General features: G+C 41.4%; 1 protein-coding gene and 1 long non-coding RNA gene across 3 annotated transcripts in view; one reads left to right on the top strand and one right to left on the bottom strand.

Annotated features, from left to right (window-relative positions):
- LOC126349342 (uncharacterized) overlaps positions 1 to 21,057 on the bottom strand; it is a 421,894-nt gene that overhangs the window by 69,457 nt on the left and 331,380 nt on the right. The window lies entirely within an intron of this gene.
- Positions 15,535 to 21,057, top strand: part of LOC126349315 (uncharacterized) — a 373,888-nt gene continuing 368,365 nt past the window's right edge. Inside the window, exon 1 of one of the 2 annotated variants that reach the window (XM_050002420.1) lies at positions 15,535 to 15,683. In XM_050002420.1, coding sequence (XP_049858377.1) covers positions 15,554 to 15,683 — 130 coding nt within the window. In that variant the 5' untranslated portion in view covers positions 15,535 to 15,553. The remainder of the gene's footprint in view (positions 15,684 to 21,057) is intronic. The other variant, XM_050002421.1, reaches the window with a different exon arrangement.

Below are 21,057 nucleotides of genomic sequence, written 5' to 3'. Positions count from 1 at the left end.
CATTTTGTGTAGTCACACGACTGTAGCTAACACAGTGTAGGGGACCTTCAAGAAAGTTACGTTATGTGGGCAACATTCAAGACAGGCGGAAAGTAATTCATGTCGTTTGCATACTTTTGAACATGTTAGTACATGTTCACGATTCAGACGTTACCAACAGCAAAGCTAAAAAAGATGGTATTTTGTACAATGACAGTGATGTTTTTCAGAGACATCATGGTTATACGCACTCTTGCTGGATATAAATGTACGCATTAAGCGAAATGAATAAAATTATTCTTGTAACCAGTCCTACTGCGACGATGTTCGATGGACATAAATTCGCAGCTTTTTAAAGAAAGCCCAGTATTAGAACACCTGCCCCTGTCAACGTTTAAGAGAGCAAGAAAAGCTATCCCTCTGGACCAGACTTGCGGGATGAATCAAGCCTTCCAGCATCCAGAAACAGCAAAACGGCCTGATCTAGTGCTGTCAGAGGCTAAGATCGCGCCACAGCATTCCACGTATACTGCTTTCGGTTAAGTGGATGAAGACAAGGAACTGATCACTGGAATACAAGTCATTTATACTTTCTTTAAAGCAGCATCTGCTTTGATGGTCCAAATGGCTCTGAGCACTATGGGTCTTAACATCTATGGTCATCAGTCCCCTAGAACTTAGAACTACTTAAACCTAACTAACCTAAGGACATCACACAACACCCATCCATCACGAGGCGGAGAAAATCCCTGACCCCGCCGGGAATCGAACCCGGGAACCCGGGCGTGGGAAGCGAGAACGCTACCGCACGACTACGAGATGCGGGCATCTGCTTTGATGCTGTGGTATACAGAGAAGTTGCAGCATTAGAAAATTGTCACGAAATGCAGGAAGATCTGCAGCGGACAGGCAGTTGGTGCAGGGAGTGGCAACTTACCCTTAACATAGACAAATGTAATGTATTGAGAATACATAGAAAGAAGGATCCTTTATTGTATGATTATATGATAGCGGAACAAACACTGGTACCAGTTACTTCGGTAAAATATCTGGGAGTATGCGTGCGGAATGATTTGAAGTGCAATGATCATATAAAATTAATTGTTGGTAAGACGGGTACCAGGTTGAGATTCATTGGGAGAGTCCTTAGAAAATGTAGTCCATCAACAAAGGAGGTGGCTTACAAAACACTCGTTCGACCTATACTTGAGTATTGCTCATCAGTGTGGGATCCGTACCAGGTCGGGTTAATGGAGGAGATAGAGAAGATCCAAAGAAGAGCGGCGTGTTTCGTCACAGGGTTATTTGGTAACCGTGATAGCGTTACGGAGATGTTTAGCAAACTCAAGTGGCAGACTCTGCAAGAGAGGCGCTCTGCATCGCGTTGTAGCTTGCTCGCCAGGTTTCGAGAGGGTGCGTTTTTGGCTGAGGTATCGAATATATTGCTTCCCCCTACTTATACCTCCCGAGGAGATCACGAATGTAAAATTAGAGACATTCGAGCGCGCACGGAGGCTTTCAGACAGTCGTTCTTCCCGCGAACCATACGCGACTGGAACAGAAAAGGGAGGTAATGACAGTGGCACGTAAAGTGCCCTCCGCCACACACCGTTGGGTGGCTTGTGGAGTATAAATGTAGATGTAGATCTCCAAGAGCAGGTGAGCTTCTTAAGAGAACAACCCTGATGCTGTCCTGAAATGTGTAATTTTACCCAGACTTAGAAGATACAAGTTTTCTAAATGAACAGATTCTCTAAAGCACCGGTGGTAGGACCGGGGGAGCTTGGAAGAACACTGTGTCCGTTGACTTCGTTGACTTCTCTAGATAAGGCTATTGGGATGAGGGGGGGGGGGGGGGGAGAATGTCCTTAAATGAGATATCTGAATAAGTGACTGTCGACTTGTTTGCAAGGGTATGACTCGACGAAGCAGACTATCATTACTGTGGAGCATGAACCAACAGAGATACATACTTGATCCTACCTTCCTATCGCCAATAGGACCCGGGGTATGAGCCCCAGAAGGATCTAGTTTTCATGCGCGGCGTTTTGGATTCATTATATAGTGCACGATGTCACATGCGTCCTGGTGTAGACGTAAACGTCGTTTGATGATAAAGTGTTTTTAATTAATCTAAATTAAAAATATTGCAGTTACAGTTTTGTTCAGTATTCTGTTGGCGGAGTGTCTGTTGAGGGATTTGGAAGTTTTGGGGGACAGCCGGCCAAAAGTTGACGTCCTGTGGTACCTGTGGTCGTTATTGTTCAGATGTGAAACATAGTAAAATTATCGTATTGTTGAGTTGCACAACACATTCTGTGTGGGATGCATCTCCACAGGGCCTGTTCACTCCACTGAGGACTGCAGTATCATAAACTAATCGTTTCATTTACATCCTTCCGCATTGAATTTTCATCTCTCTTCTCAAATTCTCCTTCTTTCATTGATTCTTCGATAACCCGGTTGAACTGTAGAGGAGAAAGAATGTATCTCAACCTTAAACCCTTTTAAATCTGAGCACTTCTCTTTTTATCTTCCATTCTAATTGCTCTATCTAGAGTCTTTTACTTATCTCTTCCTATAACCTGAGAGGCATACAGGCCAATGAAAACCAGAAGTGCCTCCACAGGCGTCGCTATAAAAGCCACTGTGAGGCTGAAAAAAACCTCCTATTGCATTTGTCATAATTCAGTTAGTGATATTACAAGTCTGTCTCACTCTACGAAACTATACATTTATCCTAGAGCTTCCATGTGATATGAAGGTTTCTTGATGAAAATTCGCACTTTAAATGTAGTTTTCTCATACATTATTTTATCGTTTCGTTTATAAATATCAAGATACTTGTTGGTTTGTGCAATCGTTGCACCAACCATCTTAATTGTCGGGTCTTTTAATTAGTAGCATATATGTGGTTACACTAGCTGCGAGGCGGAGTTCGTGAGCTGTAGATCTCTTTTAGTTTGGTTTCACAAGACTTCCAGGGATCTTCGAGTCTGGTTGTGTAAATTTCTGCGACGGTGGTGAAAAAATCGTTTGTTAAATGACTGTGCCTTACACTTCGCTTTTCCGCAAACGTTTTCTAAAACTGGCTGGGCCGCTTATATCTTTGAAAACAACCTTTCGAAATACAAATGCTAGTACATTACGTGATAAGAGAACGTCATTTACAATACTCTAGGAAGCTAATGAACAAGTTCTTTGGGATCTTTAGTTCTCTGAATACTATAAATAGCGAAGCCCACCAAAACGTTTTCTAAATCGATTGCTCTCTCTCATTTTTGTATATACGACAGACAAACGCGTATTGTTCAAGATGTTACTATCTATTCTGTAACCAGGACTAAACATTTGTTAATGTTGAGGGTCAACTGTCAATTCCTACACCAAGTTTCGATCGTATAGAGAAATATTTACTGAAAAATGCTGTACGTATGACTTATGTAGTCAGATATGGAGGTTAACGATCCAGTATTTATTATTTATCATTTTCATTTGATAGTAAATATAGCAATCAAATACAAATAAAGTTGTTGCTAGTAAGACTCGAACGTCTAAATGTTTTCTTTACTTAATAACACTTGGAAATTGATTAATTTTTTCTTCAAAAGTCAGTTTTTTAAAAGATAGTATTATACTACTTTAGGAAATTGATGGTCAGCCACCGACCTTCAAACCTCATACGTATCAGTGGAACAGATGAAGGCTAGTGCTAAAAGTCACTATTGGTCCATATTCTGGGCTCAGTAGGCTGTTAATTGTGGCCACAGAGGATAGGTGTACAAATCTTGACTACATTAAATAACTACTTGTGTTATGCTGCTACCAGTCGCATTTTTATTTATTTTCTGTTTTACTTAGCATAACGCTACTCGTTTTGCACTCTTCCTGCTGATCTTCAGATATGTATACACCAGGGGAAAAATGCTCCGGTCGAGCACGAAAAGATGAATATGTTCCTGTTTAAAAGACTCTCACTGAAAAGTGTGGAACAAACTGCCCCATTCCTCAGCGCTTTTAAAAATTTTGACAAGCGAACATATTCACGCTCTTTTTAACATGCAAGACTCCTCTCCCTGTCGTAAGCTCCCCTAAGTATAACCCATTCGCACCTATTAGTCCATCGGTGTAAGTCGCTCATACCCGTCCACTCTCACTTGCCTTTCTTACTCACTCATTCAATCCAACTATATATTCCGCTCTCTGTTTTTGTGAGTTATGGATTCCCCTCTCTGATTCCTAATTGGTTGGGGCTGAGCTTGGATACAGCTTCGTCATATGTGTTTAGAGTGCGTTGCCCCTCTTGCAGGTAGTCTGTGATGTGAGATACATACTCAGAGAATAATAAACTTGGGTACCCTATCATACAAAAAGGTTATTAGCAAAAATGCCTGAGTGTGTCATTCTTATTGATGCAATATTTCCATAGGCGGATATTATTTCGGACGTACCAAGGGAAATGTGGTGGAACCGTTACCCATTACTACTTTCTTAGTAGATAACGTCAGTAGCCTATTGAGGTTCTCCATAGACAATGCACTTGTATACACAGGGACTCATAATTTAAAAGTTTCATAACAGGGATCAATAAATTACCGAAGTCTAGTGAAGAGACTGACAGCTGACAGCCGTCACAATCGAATGTAACATTGTATATGTAAATAGAAGACAATATATCGTTGACTACATAATAAGTGACATGCGTTACAATCAGTGACCACCGTCAGATTTTCATCCGGAGCTATTTAAGGCGGAAAGCCGATATAAGTCTAGTTTTGTTGAAGACATCTACCACAATGGTACGCATTGCACGAATACTGTTGTACATACGGCTCGTTATTGAGTATGAGACTCATTGTAAGTCAGAGGGAATTCACACAATGACCGCGATTTTGCAGGGGTTCTTCTAGTCAATACGAGAGTGTCACACAAATTCTCAACGCATTCCATTGAGAAACACTCTATTCTAAAGCTGCTTATCATGGATAGGCTCACTCGTCTAATTCCAAGGGGAGATGTTCCCTTACTGTGAGCAGCATAATATTTTGCCTCGGATTTGCGAGAAATGTGTAATATTAAAAAAAAAACGCTGACGTTCTATTATGTGTTCTGGGGTAGATAGATCGTGAAGCTTGGGGTGCACTGTGTAATTTCATACCTGCTCGTCGGAAAGAAATATAGTCCGATTTTCTAGCTAAAGACAGTCCCAGTGCGATGGGTATACCTTCAGGTACGCATAAGCGACGAGTGATGGGCTAACGAACATGAGTGTTTACAGACTATCTTGTTTTATGACATATGGAATGTGTGCTCGCAATATGTAACAGCGTCACGAATGTATTTAATAGTAATGACAACAACACACGAATGTGACAGCTCATTTCAAGTTCACATGGCTTAAAGCCACAAAAATCTGCACTTGATAATGGCCCAAGGCCGAAATTGCAATCGTGAAATAATGAAAGTGTTACAGTCGCTGGCGTAAATGTGATGTCTTTTATAAAGGCTTAGAAGTTTTGGCGCGTACACCTCAACACATTAAGGGACTCAGAAACGGCAATGTTTTTGTCGAAATAATAACAGTTCACCAAGTGACATGTTAAGTAAATAGTCAGTAACTTGGAGAGTAAAGATGTTGTGATGTACCGAGATGCACTGGCCATAGAAGAAGCAAAACTGTAGAAAGAAGGCGAAGAAGATAAGCAGTGTAAATAAGAAGGTTGATCGTGTGCTAGAGAAAACTGCTGCCTTTATGTTAAATTTCAGAGATTAAGTCTTACTACCTTGAAATGTAAACAATGCCTCAATGTACATCTACAACTTCATAAATACTCTGTAAGCCACTGTACAATGCATGGCGGACGGTACATCACACCAGTATTATCACATCGTAACCACATTCAAGTCCATATTCGAAAGCGGGGTCGTCACTGAAAGACAACACTTTGCACTGAAAGCACGTTGTTATGAATACCAACGTAGATCCTGGACAGTTTTTATACAAGCATCGAATATTGGTATTTGGGTAAACATCGAATATTCTAAAATGCACAAGTACAAGATACTTCAAGAACTTTACGAAGATGATAAATAATAAACAACAAATAATTACTGGCGTACAAGATACTTCAAGAACCTTACGAAGATGATAAATAATATACAACAAATAATTACTGGTGGTCGGGTTTTAAGTGGCGCCGCCTCCCCCCCCCCCCCCCCCTCCACCAAACACACAGAGAGCCACACCCCAGCGACGCTGACCACGTCGCCACACTGCTTGCTCCCGAACTCACGGCTATGTTATCAGTTTTCTTTCTTATCCCATTCGCTTATTGAACGATGGAATAATGATTGGCTAAATGCCTCTGTAAGCGCCCTAATGTCTCACATCTTTCTCTCGTGATCCCTGTGCGAGATTATACATTGGCCGCTCTGGGCGTTCACCACTAATCTTCTAATAAGATACTATACCGTTCTTTCCCTTTCTTATTGGGATTATATTGTATTTACTCTCATTTAATGAGGGCTTCCGTTACATTATGCACTGTGGAATTGTTGTCCACGTCTTTCTGCAGTTCCTTACAATCTTCCAACGGCGGTACTTTCCTTGAACCAAAGAGAACACACTAGTCCCTATAATTGAGATTTAACCCGACGTCTATTCATCCAATCCAGAGCCAGGAATACCCTGAGTTCTCTTAAGAGAAGGATATCTACGAAATTAAAATAACGAAACAGGTGCGGTACGCTGAAACGAAGAAGATCTTTAAAGCAATCAAGTTACCTAGTTTTATTGTCTCATTTGCTCTGCACTCACAATAATCAGCTATTGGGGACTATTCTCATCGCAAACTGAGGCTGGTACGAACACTTTTACAGGGAAATACACATCTAAAGCTGCATATCGGTCATTTCTAACTTGATCTGACAGTTTCATCCAGCAGTCACCGAATTTAGATAATGTCTTCCCAGCTATAGCTCTACTTCCTCACTGCATAATGACAAGGCTCAGCCAGAAGCAAAACAAGAAGAAAGTAGAGCGATAACATGTGAGTAAAAAGCCCCAAAAATCTAATATAGACAACAGAGGTGAGGACATAGAAGCAGTGGTAACCAGTTATACGGTCAACTCGTCCTCTTCCTTCTCCTCCTCGTCCTCCAGTTGCTGTTGCTACTGTGCAATCGCTCTGCTCCCCCCTTCCCAATAGTCTCGTGTCTCAATCGTTGCCAGGACGATGGTAGAAGGAGAAACTTCTGTGAAAGACTGCATCCATACGCCACTGGAATTTGAATGGTTACAGTACTAAAGATCGTGGTACAGACAAAGCATGTCTACACGCACTTACGTGAAAAACGCTTCAGGCTCCCTGACTAGCTAGAGGCAATAAATTACAAGCTATGAAGTATAGATGACCTCAGTGGCGAAAGGGCGAGCAGTGGAGTTGCTACGTTAACACCCCTGCCATTTTTCACCCATCTCCATTAGCACTGGATAATCCTCGGACTAGACACCGTTTTTATACCCAACAGAAGCACCCTATTAGTGTCACTAACTTATAGTATGAATATTAAACACTTCCTCCTACTGATGAAAATGGAGCAAATAGATTGGTTCTTTTTGCATTTGGTGTGGTCTACGGTGGGCTTTAAGGAGCTTATGGAGGCACCTAATAAAACCACAAAAATGTTTTTTACCACTTTTTCGTACCAAAACCGAGCGGCGGATTCCAAGACGGCTATCAACAACAACTGGCTGAAATTTTTTCCGATATGTTCTTATGATCTCGAACAAACTAGAAAATATCTTTTGGTAAACCTTCCGGGATGTAAGGTCGTGGTCCATGAAACTCTTCAGCTCCTAACGTTTCGTCCAGAGCTGCGCTGGACATCTTCAGGGGGGTGTTTCTCCTCTGGTGAGTCTTGCCGACTGACGTAGAAAGTGGGCGTGGCCAGAGTTACACGTGATATGCAGAGATAATCTTTGTCAGAGATAAAACTTAACTATCTGAAGATGTCCAGCGCAGCTCTGGACGAAACGTTAGGATCTGAAGAGCTTCAGGGACCACGACCTTACATTCCGGAAGGTTTACTAGAAGATATGTCATCCGGTCGTAAAAGCCTTCATAAAACTCGAAAATGTTCTTGATATCTTTATCCGTTTCCAAGATATAGTGGTTCAACGTTATCCTACATGAACATGTAAAGTACGCACATAAAATGCGGTGTGAGGCGAAAAAGTGGATAACAAAGTGACATAGCACGGAGAAATATGCTGTAAAGTGGTACAGTTATCATCAAAAGGCTTTTGGGAACCACATGTTGTAGTGCTGAAGCACATACAAAAATTTTTGTGTGCGTTAAGTCTGGTCTGAGGTTTAAAACTAGTTGAGCGTAATTTCAGTATCACATAAGTAACCTATCAAAATTTTACTGGCCTATAAAGTTCTTTTCATAGGAGTGACAAGCCCTGTTGAGGCACGGAAAAGAAGGGAACCAGAGGAGACATACAATCGGAGCTCAACAAAGATGAATATGCTCCTGTTTAGAAGACTGACTGAGAATTGAGAAATGGGGAACAGCTGCCTCATTCTACCTTCCTCAGTACCCTTGAAAGTTGTCCAAAAAAATTTGACTTGCGAACATATTGGCGCTTTTTTATGCTGACAGAAACGAGGCAGTAGCAGTGGGAAAGAGACGAAAGTACTGGACGATAGTAGATAGTGGTTGTGATATAGAAAGAGCGAAGGAGACAATGGCAGTACGAGAGAAAAAGGGGGACACAGAGGCAAGGTAGCTGACAGTGACAGAAAAGTGCAAAGAGTAAGAGGAAACAGTAGTAGTGAGAAGACATAACAGCAGTGAGAAGGAATGAACCAGATAGTAGCAGCAGAGAGAGCAGAGGGAGATAATGACATTGAGAGGAGACTGTAGCAGTAGAACACAACAAAGGAGTCTGTGGCTGTGAGGCAGGAGCAGTGACAGAGAGACACAAAAAGATAATGACAGTGAGTTGGGTTGAATGAGTGAGTGTGTTTCCTGAGGCAAGCGAGAGTCGACGGGTATGAGCGACTTACACCGATGGACTAATAGGTGTGAGCTATACTTAGGGGAGCTTACGAGAGGCAGAGGAGTTTTGCATTTTAAAAAGAGCGCGAATATGTTCGCTTGTCAACATTTTTAAAAGTGCTGGGGAATGAGGCAGCTGGTTCCACACTTTTCAGTCAGAGTCTTTTAAACAGGAACATATTCATTTTTTTGTGCTCGACAGGAGCATTTTTCCGCTGGTGTATACATATCTGAAGATCAGCAGGAAGAGTACAAAACGAGTAGCTTTATGTTAAGTAAAACAGAAAATAAATAAAAATGCGACTGGTAGCAGCATAACAGAAGTAATTATTTAATGTAGTCAAGCTTTGTACACATACCCTCTGTAGCCACAATTAACAGCCGACTGAGCACAGAATATGGACCAATAGTGGCTTTTAACACTAGCGTTTATCTGTTCCATTGAGACTTATGAGTTTGAAGGTCAGTGTCTGACCATCAATTTCCCAAAGTATTGTAATACTATTCCTTAAGAAAACTGCCTTTTGAAGAAAAAATTAGTACATTTCCAAGTGTCATTAAGAAAAAAATCATTTAGACGTTCGAGTCTTACTAGTAACAACTTTATTTTTATTTGAATTCTATATTTATTATCAAATGAAAATGATAAATAATAAATACTGGATCGTTAATCTCCGTATCTGACTATGTACATCATACATACAGCATTTTTCAGTAAATATTTATTTATACGATCGAAGCTTGGTGTAGGGATTGACAGTTGACCCTCAACATTAACAACTGTTTACTGCTGGTAATAGGACAGATAGAAACATCTTGAATAATACGCGTTTGTCTGTCAAGATGCCAGTGTGTGACGCCTTCAACTACCGTGGCAGAAAGTTGTCGAAACATCTCTTACAAAACACGATGAAATTCTAGTCGTATGTAAAAGCTGTTAATGACAACAGAGACTTTGTGGACGAGACAGGAAGTGAAACTGCGAGTAGCAAAGCACCGGGAGATGTTCTTTTAGAAAAGAAAACCGACGAATATTGCCCCAAATTAATTCTCGTACCACTGCAAAGGTCCACAAAACAATATTCAGTATCCTTGACATCACTTATTGCAGAATCTTACAGTATATTCTGAACCCAAATATAATGAAGTATCTCGAACAGAACGACCTCCTCCATCCCAACCAGCATAGATTCCGAAAACATCGGTAGTGGAAACCAAAGTTGCACTTTTCCTGCATGACATCCTGAAAACCACAGATCAAGGCAATCAAGTAGATGCAGTGTCTTTTTGCTTCTGAACTGTATTTGACTCAGTATCGCACACACGTACGCTTATTATCGAAGGTACAGTCACATGAGATATCAAGCGATATTTGCAACAGGATTGATGATTTATTGGTGGGGTGGACACAACACGTAATCTTGGATGGTGAGTCACCAACAGATTTAGAAGTAACTTCGGGTACACCCCAGGGAAGTGAGCTGAGACACTAGATGTTCATGTTTTATATTAATGAGGTTTCAGACAATATTAATAGTAAACTCAGATGATGCAGCTATCTACAAGGAAGTATTGTGTGAAAACGTTTCACAAATATTCAGTCGGATCTTCATAAGATATGAAAATTATACAAAAATTGGCAACTTGCGTTAAATGTTCAGAAATGTAGAATTGTGCATTTTACAAAACGAAAAAATATCAATGAGTCACAGATGCAACTGGTCAACGCATACAAATGCCCGGATGTAACATCTTGAAGAGATATGAAGTAGAGCGGTCGAAGACTCCGTCGTCGATTAAACAGGTGGCGGACTGCGTTTCATTCATAAAATAGTATGGAAATGCTATCAGCCTACAAAGAAGACTCCCTAAGAGCACTCATGCGACCTATCCTAGTTCATGTGTGCGGCCCCTACCAAATAGGACGAACAAGGGGCATTTAACGTATACAAAGAAGGGCAGCACAAATCGTCACAGGTTTGTTTGACCCATGGCAGAGCGTCACGAAGACATTGAAAGAACTGAAGTAGCTGGCTCTTGAAGGTAGACGCAAACTAACCCGTGAAAACCTACTTAGAAAATTTATAGAAACAGCTTTAAGTGATGAATCTAGGAATACACTACAACCCCGTACATATCGCTCCCGTAGGGATCGCGAAGAACAGATTAGACTAATTACAGCGCGCGCAGTCTTTCAAGCAATCATTTTTCCAATAGTGAATGGAACAAGTAAACGCCCTAATAACTTACACAATGTGAGACACCGTCTGCCATGGCCTTCACAGTGATTTGCAGAGTATGGATGTAGACGCAGATCTAGATATTACATATTGCGCAAGTGGAAATCCCCGTAATTGTATGATTACACGATTTATGAACAATCACTGGTAGTTGTCACGTCCATTAGATGTCTAGTAGTGTGTCTACTGGACGATTTCAACTGTAACGCAAAGGTAAAACTAATAGTAGGAATGGAAGGATGGAAGGAAGGTCAGATTACGAAACGATGGGGAAGAAAAACGGCCATGCCGTTTTCAAAGAAACTATCCCAGCCTTTGCCCGGAGCGATTTCGGAAGATCACGGAGGAAAACGTAATTGTAGGAGAGGTAGATGCCAAATTCATTGGAAGAATCCTCAGGGAAGTAGGTAGCCTACAAAACCCTCGTTCGGCCATTACTTGAGTATTGCTCATCCGTCTTGGGCCTTTACCAGACAAGAGTAATACACGAAACAAAGAAGATCCAAAGAAGAGCAGCATGTTTTGCCACAGGTACGTTTCGTAAGCGCTAAAGGGTCATGGATAGTGGCACACACTAGAAGAGAGGCGTCGTACTCAAGGGCGGATTAAAGAAGGGGGGGGGGGCGGAGGGGGCGATCGCCCCTTCGAGAGTTGAAACTAAATTAAAATCATGTGGTAATTTTTGTAATCTTCGCCAAAGTTAAGCACGCGAATTTAGAGACTTGTTCAGTGGATTTAGTAACCTAATTGCGTATTCCCGAAGCCATATTACTTTGTGTGCCCGAGGGAATGTACTGCCTGTACCAGTGTCTTGTGCTCCCCCTCTGTAGACGCCAAATATTAGGAGGGCTTCCCGACCTGCCACAGCAGCACGCTTTAAATTACGAGTCGATTCGAGCTTAAACGTAGACTTCTTTTTACCCGAGTACCCATTCACCACTGGAACCAGAAAATGGCGAAGAGAAAGCACACTCCGCCACACAACATAGATGTAGATAACTGTATGCAAGCTACAACCAAAATATTGCATCTGAATTCACTTATGGAGCTATCCATCTCGTTAAGCAAGAGGCATGACTCACGCTAAATATCGAAACTATTCTAGACAATTAAGGTAAATATTAAAAATATAAATGTGTATATTCTTAGCTGATTTTTACGACGTACGATGGAAATACGCTGCCGCTCGTTCAGCAGCGAGCGGAATGGCATGTATACAGGGTGGAGTAAAACTGTGTCACCAAATTTTAACAATTGATAGCTGATGCCGGCCGTTGTGGCCGAGCGGTTCTAGGCGCTGATGACCTCAGATGTTAAGTCCCATAGTGCTCTGAGCCATTTGATAACTATTGCCGGTAGGAACCAGAATTAATAATGTTGTGTAGGTCGACAACGCTTAAAAATAAACTACGGAAACTTGGCGCCACGCGCTCCGATTGGTCATGGAATTGCCCTGTTGCCGTTCGTCGGTTGACGGGCAGTGCTATGGTTGTCAGTTCACACACACGAAACGGGATACGCGCACGTGTCGAATAGGCCTTGCTGTTTGTCTCCACCTCACGTCAGAGGCATTCATACGTTCACGTCACCTGTGATTTAGTCATACAGTAAGCATGGCGGCACAGTATTCGTTTGAGAAAAACGAGATACGGTTTTTGTTTATGGACTAGCCGATGGTAATGCGCGTGAAGCTCGACGGTTGTATGACGAACGATACCCAGAAAGACGCTACCCACAGCCGCAAACGTTTACAGCAATTCACTGGCGACTTGGCGAAACAGACTCGTTAGCGGGATATCATAGCGATACTGGAAGACCTCAAACACGATGGGATGCCGCATTTGAAGAGACTGTTTCATAGCGCTTTGAGGACGCACCTACGACAAGTACGCGAGCGGTTGGACACGACATGGGGTTCACTCATCGGTTAGTCTGGGAGGTTTAGAGGGTGACGGCAAGCATCCATTTAGTTTCCAGCCTGTCGAAGACCTAAATCCTGTGGTGGAATATGAACACAGGCTACAGTTTTGCCGGTGGGTTCTTCAACGTGTTGCGCAAGGTCCTGACTTCCTCGCCATTGTGTTGTTTATCGACCAGTGCAGCTTCCATCAGGATGGCCTTTACAACACTCGAAACGTTCGTACCTGGGCAAGGGGAAATCCTCACGTCACGTACGTCCACGGACACCAGGAACGATTTTCGCTCAACATTTGGGCAGGCATTGTGGGCGACCATCTGATTGAGCCAGTCCGTCTACCTCCTCGACTTACCGGGGCAAATTACCTTCACTTTTTGCAAGAAACTCTACCCGGCCCGCTGGAAGATGTTCTCCTGGACATACGGCTACGATGTGGTTGCAGCATGATAGGGCGCCCGTACATAACAGGTGTGCTGTGCGCGGATATTCAAATGAACTCTTCGACGGCAGGGTAATTGGCAGAGCTGTTCGTAGGACATTGCCCCGCGAACACCAGACTTCACTCCACAGGACTGTTTCCTGTATGGATTCTTCAAGAACTTAGAACTACGTAAACCTAACTAACTTAAGGACACACACACGTCCATGCCCGAGGCAGGATTCGAACCTGCGACAGTATAGGTCGCGCGGTTCCAGACTGAAGCGCCTAGAACCGCTCGGCCACACCGGCCGGCGATTCTTCAAGGTTCTAGTCAGCCACCCGGACGCGAACTACCTAGAAACGAAGAGGAATTAATGTATCGCGTTCAACATACCGCCAATCACATGAGGGCAATGCCAGGAATCTTTGAAAGAGTTCGACAAAACACCGTTCGACGTTACTAAGCTTGTGTCGCGTCAGATGGTCGCCAATTCGAGCACCTGCTTTAAGTAAACAATCTCCTAGCTACAAAATAGGCCCTTTTCAGGGCCGATACAATTTGTAAAAGACTCTCTGTACTCGAACTAACAGCTGTTGACGGGTTTGTTCCCGGCACCTCTTATCATGAAACTACAATGGATGTGTCGGACCCCGGCGGATTCGCATCCAGGCCCCCAGGGTGGAAGGATGGCGCGCTATCAACGAGCGTGCGGGTCGCCTTGGATACATCGCGATCTCCGGCAGGCAAAGCATTCGTGGGCATGGGTCATCCTGAGAATCCGGCAACAGGGCAGTCCCGCGACCAATCAGATCGCGTGGAGCCGAGTTTCCGTAGTTTAAAAATTGTGCATTGCCGACCTACACAACATTAGTAATTCTGGTTGCTACTGGCACCAGCTACCCAGGATTAAAATTTCGTGATACAATTTCTCACCACCCTACATAAATATATATTAAATTGGCAAAAATATAACTGTCAACAAATTAAGAACTACAGTTTTAAAAGTATTTCATTCTAATTTCAGTTTATTTTTTTCAATTTCCTTATCAACTCTTTGTTAATAAAAGGCCTATGAGCTTGTTCTTGTGTGTTAACAATTATATACAAGAAGTTATTCAGAAAAAGGGTGTGAATGTTACACATTTCAAGAAATTTAAAATTTGTTTGTCTAAAATAAAACACATTTTTGCAGTTGTTTGATATTTTAAAGTATGAAAACATAAGCAAACAGTAGTTTTTGAAGGCTTCTTTCCCTAACTTTCAAAGAGAGGACCCCTGGGTCTTCCTCCTCTTTTGGGCAATCGTCCCCACCCATAAAACTTCATTAATCCGTCCCTGATTGTTCTTCATGGTGTAATTTATTGTTCAAGTTCCGAGAGGAGACAATCGTAGACGAGTCGAGCAAAGTATTTCTTGCTCTTAAGTATATCTCACAAAAAGGCCAAGGAGATTCGAGCTTATCGTCAATCTTTTTTCCCGAGTACCATTCACCACTGGTACAAGAAATTGGTGGAGAGACTATGTACACAAAGTACCCTCCGCCACACCAAAATATTGTCTTTGAATTTACTTATGGAACTTTACATCTCGTTGAGCAAAATGTGTGACTCGTGCAAAACATCGAAACTATTCTAGACAATTAAGGTAAATGTTAATAATAGAAATTTGTGTATTATTAGCTGTTTTTAGGACTTAAGGTGGATGTGCGCTGCGGCTCGTTGAGCAGCAGGTGGGAAACGCGAGCGGAGTTCCACACTCTCCGGGATATAGTGGGTGGGAGCCGTGGCGTGTTGTTCGCCCCGCACGCGTTTAAGGGCTCGCCCTGCGTGCGAGGGAGGGGAGGGGACGGCTCCCTCCTCGGCGGACGGCGTGTTGCTGTCGCGGGCCCCCGGCTCGGAGGCTCAGTGCGCGCGGTCGCTGGGTCGGCGATGGCGGCCACCGTCTCCAGCGCTCGACACCCGCTCTCGCAGCTGGGGCTACCGCTGCCCGTCGCCTCCACCGTCCTGGTCGTCCTCGTTGCCCTCTGCGTACTGATTTTCAGTGAAGCAGCAACGGTCGGTAAGTCGTCTTGGGTGTCCATTGTGCTCACTCTTTCCTAACAAGTAACCCCCGGGGTTTACCTAGAAAAGCAACCCTTGTTACTTTGATACACTTCATTAAAAACTTACTTTCGGTGTCGAAACTATAGTATCCAGGATCTCCAAAAAATGAAAATTAGGTGGTGATAAGATTAGAAGTAAAGAAAAACATTTTATTCCCTAAAATGTGTAGCTATTTCCTTACACTTTATATCTTGTCTATGATAAATGTTAAGACGATGATATGTATAAACGTGCCTCACAGTTGACACGATCCGAAAGGAAGTACCACAAATGAAAACCACAACGGTACTAGAAATATCAAAGTAAATACGTCACTTTGGGTGAGATGATCTATCTGTACGACGTAAAATTTTGTTTCCTTGCATTCCGAATAAGAAACAAAAACCACAGAGCTTTTTACTCGTGAGACCTCGAATATCAAATGAAGCTCAAAAAATCGTAATAATTTTGTTCCGGATGAAAAAATTAGAATACATAAAGCATTTCTAGAAAATCAATACCGGCATTAGGGTCGTGTGGGTAGAGACTAGGAAGAAATAAACAACATGAAGTAGCTCCTCACGCAAAGCTCTATAATAATGTTAATCTTTTCGTTAAACACACAGAAAGAACTGGCTACATTCTCAGAGACGATCCATCTGTACGACGTAAAATTTTGTTTCCTTGCATTCCGAATAAGAAACAATTATATTACGTCTACACAGGGAAGTTCACAGACGAGTTAAAAATGAAGGAAACACAGACAATATAGCACTTGTCTTGATCTGAAATTCTTTTGTAACGCGCAAGAAAGAAGTTCCTGCTCCGACCAGCCGTTGAGGTCTCCGGTGAACAGATTAATTAGAATTAACTTTCTATGTCTAGCTACAGGCTTTTCCATGAAAATGGCGGAGAAAACGAAATTCAGTTCCAAGTAGTTCCTCATAATTATAATAGTAGCAATAAGAATCGCATGATAACTCACTTACATGACAATTATTCAGCTCTCTGAAAACTGTGGAGTAAATTGTGTGTAAGTTGGTCAAAACGTACTCGATGCACAGAACAGCAATGAAGTCATGTTTGTTCTCTCAAAAAATTACCGTAGTGGTATAACTGAAGTGGCAGAATAAATAAGATTTTTATAAGCTGTTACTAATAATTATTATTACCTGACAATAATTTTGCGAATCGAATATCTAAATCTAGAGCATATTTCTTGAACATAATCTGTTTGGTACTAACTGTTGTATGACCATCTTCCGTCCTCCAGTAGCAACGTGGTACTCTAAGCATCACACAGTCGTGTCATTACGTTTATACACTCTCTTTACAAAACAAAACTTTTTTTAATTGTATGCAAAATTTACCTGACAAATTTCAATTAATACATGGAAACATCTTGGAGCATGCAGAGAAACTACTCGAATCTCATAGGCATACTACTAACAGAGGTATTAATAATAGGTAAGATTTTTTTCCTGCTTAATGGTCGAAAATCCGAGTTGACATAAAATCGAACATTTAAGGTACCGCGGAAGGTATCAGTATACTAATATATAAACTTCTCTCCCGTCCTCTACAAAGTAATATATTCATCACTTAACCGGAAAGTAGTTAGGTCAGAATTATTTCATATAAGTCTTTATCACATATGGAAGTAACCCCCCAACTGTGTCACCCACAACTGTCCACGAACAACAAATTTATTATGCATCTTGTACAATGAGATGAAGGCATCGATTAACACAGGTGATCCTTTGTAATCAACTACGAAGTATCACCAGTTTGTTGACACTAACGTTGGTAAATCTAAGGCCAACCGTGATTGATATAGCGACTACTTTAACAGTAAATGAAGTCTGAACAGAAACAGGAAAATAAATTTTTAGGTAGCAAATTTAGCAAGAAATTTTAGTAAGCAACGCCAGAAAATTTAAATAAGATTAATGCGTACCGCAAAGTGGAAACTGTAGCTGTTGGAATATATGAAATAATTGTTTCATTACATCTGCTATAAAAATGTCATCGGCATAAAATGTATATCAAAGAAAACTTAAGCATCTGAAATAGATGAAAAAACTAAACTTTATTAAATAAGTGGTAAACGTTCACTGCTTATAGAAAAATAAAACGCGACTATCCTTTCACTATTGCAAATCTTCAACTTACTTTCAATTGTGAAACTATCCTTTCAGTTATTATCTATATCGGAGGATGATTAACTTGTAATTTTTGGACAGCCACATGTTGAAGTAAACTTCGTCGTCTTAACATCTATCAAAGAAATTTACATATTTAGCTACTAAATCTAGTGTATATTTCCTATCTGTATATTGACTTCTCGTACATCTTAATCAAAGTTTTCTATTCCTTGTCCTCATAGAAAGGGATGCACAAGTGAAATAAGTAATTTGTATTTCATCGCGTTTTTCCATGAGATCGTATAGCACCAGCTTTGTAATTAATTGTGGTACTGTGTAATAACAAAGACGGACAACAAATGGACGAAAAGGACAAATCTCAGTAATACGGAAACAGTTAATCTGTACGGGTTCAGTTCCTTTTCTTTTACTTTTTCTCTCAATAGCAGCGTGGAAAAGTGTTGAACAGCTTTATGGTTTACTCATCAATTTCCGCAAAATAGCTATGGCCTGTCAAAAATTAAAATCTTAAAAGAGAAAATACGACCCGTTATTGAGTTAAAAACTGAATTAAGTCCAGGTTTTACTTGTTGACTGGAATGGTTCCCGACATTAATTCCTTTACTCATACCGACTGTTACCTTGGGACAGGGAGGCTTTGAACCGTATTATTGTTAAGCTGACGCTCTCTATGAGTTCAGTCTAAGAAATGCTCTACTGTGATGCGTCATCTGGTATTCACGCAGTCTTTGATTTTAAGCGGCGAACTTAGGTGGAGTTCAGACCGACACAAGCGCAGATACAAGGGAAAGCGGAGGGTCGGGTCATGTACTCCCTGGTCACCTTCACACATACACACAAAGAGCATTTCAGAAAAAAAAATCGATTTCTTTCTCACCTAACTTTCAGTAAGCAAGGTAGCATGAAAAGGGCAAGGAATTATAATCTGCATTTAAAACAGGATACTTTTCAGTTGTTTGCCTTGATGGGCTTGCGGTCTGACCAACTGCAGAAAACATTTCAAGCAAGCAAAGCGTCAGTCACAGGCTCATTGTATCTGCTGCCAAAAAAAAACAAATCCGACGTGGTTCGTAGGTTTATAGGTGCAACCGGTGATCCAAAGGAAGTTAAGTACGGCAAGGCAAAAAGGGGAGTACCCACCACAACGGAAAAAATTACAGATAGACTAACTAACTTACCCAACCGAAGATGGGAAAGACTGAAAGAAATAGCATTATCCCAATTTATGCGCTTACAAAGCCACAGTCTGTGGACTTGTATTCACAGTTGCACTGCTAAGCGAAATACTTATAACGGCTAGTGCACTATTCGGTTTTACAATGTGTAATTCATGTCGTCAGAGTTGTGCGAGTTTTTAACTGTTATAGCTTTTAAATCAAAGGCACAACACTTTCACATCCAAAATTTTCGGACGATTGCTTTTAAGACGAGTTTATTGGGAGTTGTGCAAAAATGATGTACTAAGCTGTGACCTAATTATGTCAAAATTGCATCCAATTGCAAATTAAACCGTGACCATACCCCGTCCCCACGAACCAAACCCTGATCTGTGCCTATTAGCAAAACCAGCAACATGTCGTAGTTGGAGAATAGGTCGATATCTTTCAAAATTCGAAATCGGAATTTGTCACGCCGTACTGAAAAGTACCAAAAAAGTACAACTGTTCTGAAATGAAGTCTGACAGGACGATCATACCAAACATCAAACAACATTTCCGATAAAGAAAAATGTGGCGATTAAAGTTTATAGTTTTGACGACTGCAGAGTTACTACAAAGGAGATATACGCCCAGTTGGAGAAGAACATGGGGTAGACGTATAATGACAAACATGAAATCTTACAACAAAAAAAAAGGAACAAATCGAAACAGAACTTTGCCATCATAGGTTGTTTGTAATTCAAACACAACGGGTTTAAACTTTTAAACAATTGCCGGCCGGAGTGGCCGTGCGGTTCTAGGCGCTTCAGTCTGGAACCGCGCGGCCGCTACGGTCGAGTTACGAATCCTGCCTTGGGCATGGATGTGTTTGATGTCCTTAGGTTAGTTAGGTTTAAGTAGTTCTAAGTTCTAGGGGACTGATGACCATAGCAGTTAAGTCTCATAGTGCTCAGAGCCATTTGAACCCTTTTTTAAACAATTTGCGAACTAAAATGACATATGCGCTATATATCGAGTTTGCGTCTCAGGGCATCATAATCCAGGAAGTAATTATTTGTTTCGTTCTGCACAAGATTGGAAGAATACACACAACTCAGTGAGAAATGGAATTCTAATGGGCGACAAGTGGCATACAATATATTTAGGAACTGGTTAAACTAACATAAACTTGTTTTCAGTAGTTCTTTGAAATACGACGAAGATACTTATTTGCATTTATTGGTAACGGTAGATATAAATTAAATGATAATTATATGCAGCGAGCTAAATTAGTAAAATATGTCACATTTTATTCTCGATAAATTTCGTTCCTTCTGCAGTATACTTCATGCAATACTTCAAATTTGATACATTCGAAAAGGATAAATGGACAACAAATTGCTTTGGGCTGAGGTCAGCTCTTTTTCTTATTTCAGCCACAGCAAAATGATTTCGTGTTACGGCACTACCCTTCCTCCCCGTTCCTCACTATGACATAATTTCTGACTGTTCTTGGAGTTCCAAAATAAGAAGTATTCTAAACGAGGACTGTCAATTAGGAAGAATTATTTTATCAGAGTTGCGCAGATCTCAGTGTACCACCTCTAATCAGCATCTTTGTAGAGTAACTGCACATCTAACATCAACATCAGTTATCAGCGTGGTCTACACTGCAGGCAGTGTATGCAGAACAGGGAAGTCGGGCAACAGCATCCGTTCTCGGTCTATCTGTCACGCGTGTTGCACTCGGTTTTGTTTTATCCCTTACAAATGATTCTTGTCATACGGTATCATGTTACCGCAAACATTAAAAGATTCAGCAAGTTTTAGAGTTTATTAACGGTCAATTATCCTTCTTTTGCTGACTCTTTCAAGTACGTACTGTACGAATACAGTCAAGCGGTGATGCCTTTGGTGTCGTGCGCGCGTGTAACTGTAGCTAAAACCCAGGGATCGCTGCATATGACACAAGCCAGCTGCTGCTCTGTATTGTTTCTCTTCGCGTCTCGTATTACGAAAGAGAAAGACTTCCAACTGTGACTCTTGC

Source organism: Schistocerca gregaria, chromosome 1 (assembly GCF_023897955.1).
Source record: "Schistocerca gregaria isolate iqSchGreg1 chromosome 1, iqSchGreg1.2, whole genome shotgun sequence".
Lineage (NCBI taxonomy): Eukaryota > Metazoa > Arthropoda > Insecta > Orthoptera > Acrididae > Schistocerca > Schistocerca gregaria.
This window is presented reverse-complemented; position numbering and strand designations above follow the sequence as displayed.